Genomic DNA, 8,342 nt, shown 5'->3' on the forward strand with positions numbered 1-8,342 from the left:
AACATAACATCCAAATATTGAGTAAACCATAATCATTTTGTTAAGAGCACCAACTTAAGTGGTGAATTTCAACAAAACTATATATATATATATATATATATATATAATTCATTACACTTTGGAGTTATTTGGCCTAAAATTAGGCCCAAAAATACAAAGATTTGGATTTGAAACTTTCTTGAATCATTGGCACAAATGCATCAGAGACGTCCAATCAGTGTCATCTGAACAACCATCGCTTCATTTGTTCTATACATGCAATAGGGCCCCAGACTTCCTTAAACTCACTTCCATCTGCATTTACCCAGGAGATCATTCCTTCAATCATCAATACATGATTGAAAGAAATACAGAATGGAAGGCACTTATAAGCATGGCCGAATGACTTTAAATCATCGATGGTGTCTAAGATAACATTAAGACATTTTTCTTAACTGAAGTACCTGATAATAGTGCTCATACAGCTGATGAATATCAATCCAAGTTCGGGCCATCGTCCATTGACATTAAGTGTCAGCAAAAAGTTGAAGACCTCCCTAAAGGGATGGTAGTTCATCATTATCAGATTCACTATCAAAATCAGTAAAGAAGTCTCCTTTGGGTTCATTTTTCATTGAATCACTCTCAGGTGTCAAAAACTCTCTAACATTCTCCAAAATGTAAGGTTCTGTCAGTTTCCAAAACCAAACTGCATTATCTCCTTGGAATCCTATCCAGAACACTCTTCCCCTTCTCTTCACTTTGCATGTCAAGGATTTTTGCTTGGAAAAACCTTGGCAATTCTCTTTAAATCCTCCTGATTCCCGCCCCTTCAGCTTGAGCAGAATATCACCTGAGGAGGTTCTGAAACCCCCCATACATGTACCAGTAAGCTAGAACACGTGGTGATAGCCAACGATGGATGAGCTTTTGGGATCACTGGTCTGCCTTTTAGCCAGAACTGATCTGCGAAAAACCAAAAATAGGAGTGTGCAATTGTTGAAAAATCGGTCAGGTATGTCATTGTCCCTATTAGCTGACTCATTTTGAAGATTTTTAACCATTCATAAAACCTTTCATGAATGTGTATTTTCAAAAGTGAATGAACATTAGAATTCCCATTGAACTCAAAATAAATTGCATGGTTCCTCCACTCCTCATCTGATTGTATCTGAAGACCACCTATCAGCAAGCCCATCAAAAATCTCCCTGTTGTTCAGGGTCAAGTTTCATGCTTACCGGCCTCTTAATTACTTTCCTCTTGAGGCTGAGAATATAATCAAGCTTTTCCATGTACTGAGATTCAATGTCATATTTCTTCTGACACATCAAATCATATATCTTTTCGGCCTTGACAAACTCTCCTGAAGAAAGATAAGCCCCTAAGATAGTGTTGCATGATTGTGCATGAATACCAATCGCAGGATTTGTGTGCATCTCATAAAAGATTTCCTCAGCCTTTTCAAGATTACCATTTCCTACTAATGATTTCAAGTAGATATAATAAATACTTCGGTTGGGGCGACATCTCTCAAGGCAATTAGCGAATGATACTTCCAATTTATCATGCACACCTAAATTTAAATACATTTTCAACAGATCTAGAAAAGCGGATGTTAGAGGCTTCAAACCACTGTTAATTAGTTCGTCAACAAGTTCTTCCACAATCTCAACCTCTGGAATTTCAGACATGACCTCAATGATTTTATTATATACAGCAACATTGATAGAAATGCCTTTCTCCTTCATCCCCTTGAATATCTCAAGAGATTTCATTGGTTCCCCAATCTTCGCATATAACTCAATTCGGTAAACAAAGGCTTGGAAAGGCGTGATTCCACCAGAATCAATAAGTTTGAGCCATGCTCGTTCTGTTTCATCCACATCTCCCTCCTTGGAGAATGCCCTCATGAGTGAAATTAAGACATCCCTGCTTTCTTCAATTCCTGCACACTGCATCTCATCCCTCAGAGCTGCAATTCTTTCTCGATCAATATTATCTTGATAACTATGGAGCCAGATCAACCCAGCATATATATCTTTGTGCACCTCGAGCTCCAATGTCACAAGCTGATGATAGATAAATTCAGCCTGCTTAAGATAGTGCTTGGACAGCCCCCAGGCTTACTAACAAGAGCGCTGAAAGAGAGAATTATGCAAACTGAGTCTTGGCCTGTAACCCCCAACTGAATCATCCGATTATAGATAGTACACACCTCATCAAGGCAGCCTTGCACTGGTGCACTAAGGTAAGCAACAGTGAGGATATGGAACGTGGATTCACTGGGCACACGACCATGACTAATTATTGCATCAAACATCTCCCTGCATTTCGCAAATTTCCTGTCTTTGCCCAGGTGATCTGCAAGCTTGGTTGCAAGGGCAAAATCAAAATGGAACCAATGCTGCTGGACCATCCACTTATATACCTGAAATCAAAGACTTCTTATCATATGGTATCCATAAATTTCATTCATCATGTATCTGAAATCATCCAACTGTCCACTCAAAACAAGCAAAAAGAATTAACTTGATGCCATCCCTTATAAAGCAAAATAACCTGATGGGAAGGAAAATAACAAAAACTAAAACAAACTAAAAGAATGCAATTTTCAAAGTGGGGATGGATGAACAAAAAATCCAATTTAGAAACCAAGATACGAACTTTACAGTGACTACAGACCTTTCAGACAAAACCAGCCCTGGAAAAGAACCAATTTAGAAAAAATAAAAAATGTAGACCAGACTGATGCTTTCTAAACATCTACTTCCTACTGAAGCAAATAAACAAACAGGTGGCATCGCATGAATAGAGGTAGCACATACCCTAAACCCGGCTTCAAACTCGCGGATTCGCATGCAATGTGCGACTATATAGGTAGTGTCCTGCTGGGTAATCCACTTCCTCTGGCCGTTGAGGATCCGGATAAGCGTGGCGGGCTTGTGCGCGGGGAGCTCCTTGCAAAGCCACGCGATCCTGGCCCTCCGCCACTGCTCGGGGAGCTCCTCCAGTTCAATAACCTCCAAAGACGGTGTTGAAAGCGCCCTCATTTCCTTTTCCCCTGACGCCTCCGATATCCATCCCGCTGTCCGCGGCCCTTCCCCGGAATTCCCGGATCCAATCTCGTGCTCGGATTCACATCCCTCTTTATCGAGCTGCAAGGACTCAGAGGTGGAGGACAGAGCTCTGGCAGGAGGGAAGGGGAGACGGAGCGAGACAACTTGGCGGCGGCGTGCTGCGCGGAAGGAGATGGCGGCGTTGAAAGCGGCGGCGCGCATAGGAAGGTGGCCACAGCGGTGGAGTGGTCGGGCGGGAACGATGGCGAGGGTCGGGAGCGAGAGGAGTTCGCGGGTTCGAGGTTGGGGCATTGCTTTGGATTTGGGGTTTAGGGTTTATGGTTTCATTTCCAATTTCCAAGCAATGAAGGGCTAGAACTATATCTAATTCTTATCCCATTGGGCTCTTCTGATTAACTGGTTTAGCCCATTGAGAAATGGTAATTAATAATAATAATAATAATAATAATAATAAACCTCTTGCATTGTTGAAATGTTCTAACTAAGAAAAAGTAAAACTTAATGTTTAATGTTATCCCAACATTACTTTAAATTGTTATTTATTTGAAAACACTTCTGAGTTGTTGTATTTTATTCCTTATAATATCTTGATCTTTTTGTTATATTTTTTTCAATTTTTAATAAAATATAGTTTATTTAACTAATGTTTTATCCCGAATCCCAATAAAGATATCTCATAATTGTGTTTGTCTTTTTTTTTGTTTTTTTCATTTCCTATTAGGAGTTTATCATCTTTGGTGACGAATTATTCTCTTTGGTTTTCTAGTCTATTATTGCAAGTTTTTTTTATATTATACTTGTTGTATTTATTTTTCTATTTTAATAGTTTTATGATTTATTCATTTTAATAAAAAAAAAAATGTTTTGTCATAAGATCCCATTCCTTAGCTCCATTGTATGTTTAATATATTTTGTATTTTTTATTTTTTTCCCATCTGTGCTCTTGATGTTATTAACGTACTGATGATGCTATGTAAGTGTTTCTTCTATTTGTTTTATTCAATTTTTAAAAAAAGTCATTTAAAAGAATTAATATAAAATTAAAGAATTTTTTTTTTCAGGTGTGTCATCCTATGCAACTCTGATGATAACGTAATATGAATTTCGTCTCAATTATTGGTAATGCACATAAATAATGTTTCACATCACCTATTGACTACTTAAACGCAACGGCAAAATGCAAAAGACCAATTTATGTGTTAATTGCCTCACAAATTATTTCTATTTTTCCTAAACGACTTCACGATGATATAGCTAATAAAGAAGCATGTAATACATTAAATTCAAACAAACGGCAGACAAATACGTAGATTAATAAAAGTGATTTACAAATGGTGCCAATGGGCCAAAGCATTGACAATTTCTTCTCTAAATTAAAAATAAATAAATAAATTATTTCTAAATATGAAAACATATATTATTTGGAGGACAAAAGACAGAAGTTGGAGTTCTCTTCTGCAGCAGTAAAAAAAGAGTATTTAGTTCTTCAGATCTTCTTTAGTCAAAGAGTGCGATCCGGAGTCACAAACCCCCGCACCAACCGTTAACTAGTTTTTCTCTTTTCAGCTTCTTCTTTGGGCTAAGTATCTTTCTAAGCCCCTAAAGATGCGTGTTTGGTAGTTATGTGTTTTTCTATATTTTTTTGTTTTCCATCATCTTTGGTGAATCTTGTACTCTTCTATTATTTTTTTATAGTTTTTATTATAATAAATTATGGTTTATTTATATTTTCATATATATATATATATATATATAACCAACCACAACCGATATAACCAACAACAATCGTTTTGAAGGCAAGTTGAAATGAGACAAAAACTATGACTTCAAATACTCATAGAATTACCAAACTTATGGCTAATTTCAAAAGCTAAAAGGTACCATGATGCTTAATCTTCATTCCAAATATCCACAATTCATTTAATAATATCCAGAAGAATCTGTCTGCTTCTTAACAATGGGAAAATTTTGTCAGCAAAGAGTTTGCTGGCCGTCTTTATTGACATAAAAGACTGGTTCCAAGAAACACAAATCATTCACAAATCTTATAGACCCACTTGTCATCCATCACTCACTGTTATCCTTTTATCAAGTCAAACATGGATCACACACAACAAGAGTTTCACATTGCTGACAAGGAACAGCAATAAATATGAAATAAAGTGATCTGGTGGAAAGATGGAAGGTGTTTGCAAGTTGCAACTGCCAAGCTTTTTGCATTCATGGAGGAAGAGGATGGTAGCCCAAACTCTCTTTCTAAATCTCAAAATCAATCTCACTCCCAAGGAGGAACAACAGATAGGAACATGAAGAAGAAGAACAAGAAGCATAGTCTCCCTCTGAGGATGTTTATTTCAGTGGATGGAGATGATGTGGTGCGCCATGACTGTCCTAATGCTTCCAATCCTTTCCACAAGTGTGCAGACTACTGTTCCTTGAGAACTTCTGACCAAGCTAAGAAACAGGGTAAGATATATGGATTTGATGTTAATTGTGATCATATTGTTTATGTATAGATTAGATTTTCGGTTTGTTTATGAGCTTGTGGTGGTGTTTTCTGGCAGAAGGAAGCAAGGGAGTGAAAAAGGTGGTGGAAGCAAGGAGGCATGTAGATCCAAACTGCAGACATGCATCAAATCCTTATCATTCATGTGGTCCATATTGTTATGAAGATGAGGGAGAGAGTTCATATAGTTCTTATTCCTCTTCATCTTTTCGTCAATTAAAAGGTGAGTTTTCAACTGTATGTGAGCACTAGATTGTTCTTTCTAAATGTGTTTTGACTGTGTGTTGTGATTGCAGGGGAGAAGAAGGAAGAGGTAAAGAAGACTGGAGATGTGGATCCTATGTGTAAAAATGCATCTAATCCTTTTCACAAGTGTTCTGATTATTGCTTCAGAGGCAGCACAGGTTCATGTTGTTCTCAACTATTATTATTATTATTCATGTATTTGTAGTATTGGAAGTTGGATTTCTTGTTGATTGTTGTGGATCTGGTTACAGATGAAAAAGGGAAGGAAAGTGTAAAGGATGTTGGAAAGGGAGAGATGGAGATGAGACTAAAAAGTAATGGGAATCTGAATTGTCCTAATGCATCCAATCCATTCCATGTTTGTGGGAGTTATTGCCTGCCAGTGATCCCAAAGAAAGGCCAGAACAAGGGAAATATAAAGAAGCCAACAGAGAGCTCAAACTGTAAATATGCTTCAAATCCTTTTTCACAACTGTTCTGAATTCTGCTCCTCAGGTATTTTTAGAAAAAGATCAAACTTAATTGAAGTTTTAATTTGAGATTTATTTGTAATTCTGTTCTAATTTTTCTCCAGGGGAAGGAGGTTTTGTTCCAAAGAAAGCAGAGAAAAGGAATGTCTATTCCAATCCTGAAAAAGTTTCAGTAAAAACTGATGAAACAGGTAAAGTTTATGTTATTCAAAAACAGTAATTTTTAATATTTGTGGCTTTATAATGATCCATTCAATTATGTAGTAGAAGTAAGCACTGAAGCAGTGAAGGTCTCTGAGAAGAAGCCAATCAGCAGAAATTCATCTACTTCATGTTCTGAAAGCAGCAAGGAACATTTTCAGAGTTTTTATGAACAGGAATTACTAGAGAGATGTAAGTTTATATAATTCTCATTATTGTTTGGCTTTCCTTGCAGATTTACCTGTCATGTTTCTGATTAATCATTTATGCTTAATCACAGTTGGGATTTTGAGAGGCAATGAGGATGATTTGGTGGAAACTGAGAAGAGGAAATGCACCTTAAGCACATTGACTCCTTTGATTTAAAAACCATCAATTCATAGCACATTGCAGACAGAGCAATCATGAAGATTTCTACCAATTTGAGAAAGGTATTTATATATATGTGTGTGTGTGTGTGTGTGTGTGTGTTCTATTTCTTCATCTGTTTACTTTGTTACTTTTATACCAAAAAGAACATTTTTGGTTATTATTATTTTTCTTTCTCTTTCCTTAAGTTTTGATTGCAGAGAAGAGCATGGGAGATTGGCAAATGCAGGATAATCAGTGGATTAATACTTGCAATTCAGACGGTAAAATTTCTGCATATTGCCTTCAAAAACCCTCCCATGAGAGTAACCAATCTGAGGATGGGAAGACTGTGATACCTTCATCAACAATTCGCTTTGCATTGCTGCTACTTTCAGTCTTATATTACATTGCCCATGTTATTATCACTGGAGGTGTGGCAATGGACCAAAATACATCCAGAAGTAAAGAGAGGAAGGATGAAAAGACAAGATGCAACGTGAATTGTTTTGATGAAATGAATAGAGATATGTAATAATATTTCTGTTACATCAAACTGTTTCATTGCAATGTAATACATTCATTTTGGATCTGTGTAGCTAACATTAAAGCATGCTTATCATATTGTTTTTAAGGAACAAACAGTCTACTTTGATGATCTCATTAATCAGCTCAGAATTCAAATCAAAATCAAATCAAAATTTTAACTTTTTCTACGGATCAATCACCATTATATCTGCAGATTAAACGTCAACAAACTTACGGCTTCCTTTGAAAAAAAGTCACCAAGCAGGTTGAAAAAAATTAAATTCACAGGACTCTGAACTCTGTTGGTGCTGTATTGTCACCAGAGGAGACAAAGCAAGTCAACATCTCATTGAAGTTCAAGAATACCACGTGTATTCAAGCGACCTAACTTTTATAAAACACTAGTATGGATGCCCGTCCTTGTGATACGGGCTTTATCTAATAATACAAATCTTTTTTTTTTTAAAATAACTTATCAAAAAATACAAAAAAAACAGAAATATCAATATTATTTTATTAAATTAATTAAATAAAACAAATATAAATAATAATAATAATATAAATGAAAAACAATGAAAACAAAATTAAAATAAAAACACAATATATCTAAAAAAAATATTAAAATATACAAAATCATGTTTATGTATATATATATATATATATATATATATATATATATTGAGAGGGGATGATAGGGTGTGGGACCCACTCAATTAAATAGAAAATAAAAAATAAACTAATTAGAAAGTGTCAAATGGCAGCATGAGAGAGATATGTATACTGTTAATTAAGATTAATATATACTTATATTATTGTCGTGAATTTTTTTTTTAATATATATATATATCCTATTATTAAATAAGAACATTACAATTCACTAGTTCAGCCACTTGTGGCATGAGCCCAGGGCTATTTATTATTACAAAACAAATTGGATCCACACAAGGAGTCCATTATTATATATATATACTCTGCAAAAGAAAAAA

At 35.6% G+C, this 8,342-nt stretch overlaps 2 protein-coding genes, 1 long non-coding RNA gene and 1 pseudogene across 3 annotated transcripts; 3 read left to right on the plus strand and 1 right to left on the minus strand.

Annotated features, from left to right (window-relative positions):
• Nucleotides 1-536: 536 nt before the first annotated feature.
• On the minus strand, nt 537-3,383 carry LOC120258232 (annotated as a pseudogene).
• Nucleotides 3,384-5,219: 1,836 nt separating this feature from the next.
• On the plus strand, nt 5,220-6,046 carry LOC120259334. The gene is made up of 3 exons (XM_039266924.1): nt 5,220-5,523; nt 5,622-5,786; nt 5,860-6,046. The coding sequence occupies exons 1-3, from the start codon at nt 5,280-5,282 to the stop codon at nt 6,012-6,014; spliced, it is 564 nt and encodes a 187-aa protein (XP_039122858.1). The 5' UTR covers nt 5,220-5,279; the 3' UTR covers nt 6,015-6,046.
• Nucleotides 6,047-6,125: 79 nt separating this feature from the next.
• LOC120258233 lies at nt 6,126-6,846 on the plus strand. Its single transcript, XM_039265590.1, has 4 exons — nt 6,126-6,304; nt 6,384-6,470; nt 6,544-6,672; nt 6,761-6,846. The coding sequence occupies exons 1-4, from the start codon at nt 6,259-6,261 to the stop codon at nt 6,844-6,846; spliced, it is 348 nt and encodes a 115-aa protein (XP_039121524.1). The 5' UTR covers nt 6,126-6,258.
• On the plus strand, nt 6,847-7,477 carry LOC120259342. Its single transcript, XR_005536094.1, has 2 exons — nt 6,847-6,911; nt 7,038-7,477. It is a non-coding gene; the product is annotated as an uncharacterized LOC120259342 (long non-coding RNA).
• Nucleotides 7,478-8,342: the final 865 nt, after the last annotated feature.

The sequence above is a fragment of the Dioscorea cayenensis genome, chromosome 4, assembly GCF_009730915.1.
Source record: "Dioscorea cayenensis subsp. rotundata cultivar TDr96_F1 chromosome 4, TDr96_F1_v2_PseudoChromosome.rev07_lg8_w22 25.fasta, whole genome shotgun sequence".
In the NCBI taxonomy this organism is placed as follows: domain Eukaryota; kingdom Viridiplantae; phylum Streptophyta; class Magnoliopsida; order Dioscoreales; family Dioscoreaceae; genus Dioscorea; species Dioscorea cayenensis.

What these genes read in the sequence shown, in the direction of transcription:
- LOC120258233 (XM_039265590.1), top strand. Translation starts at nt 6,259, where the DNA reads ATGCTTCAAATCCTTTTTCACAACTGTTCTGAATTCTGCTCCTCAG. An exon ending in TTCTGAATTCTGCTCCTCAG is followed by an intron (nt 6,305 to 6,383) that starts GTATTTTTAGAA and finishes ATTTTTCTCCAG; the next exon opens with GGGAAGGAGGTTTTGTTCCA. An exon ending in ACAGGAATTACTAGAGAGAT is followed by an intron (nt 6,673 to 6,760) that starts GTAAGTTTATAT and finishes GCTTAATCACAG; the next exon opens with TTGGGATTTTGAGAGGCAAT.
- LOC120259334 (XM_039266924.1), top strand. Translation starts at nt 5,280, where the DNA reads ATGGAGGAAGAGGATGGTAGCCCAAACTCTCTTTCTAAATCTCAAAAT. An exon ending in TGACCAAGCTAAGAAACAGG is followed by an intron (nt 5,524 to 5,621) that starts GTAAGATATATG and finishes GTTTTCTGGCAG; the next exon opens with AAGGAAGCAAGGGAGTGAAA. An exon ending in ATCTTTTCGTCAATTAAAAG is followed by an intron (nt 5,787 to 5,859) that starts GTGAGTTTTCAA and finishes TTGTGATTGCAG; the next exon opens with GGGAGAAGAAGGAAGAGGTA.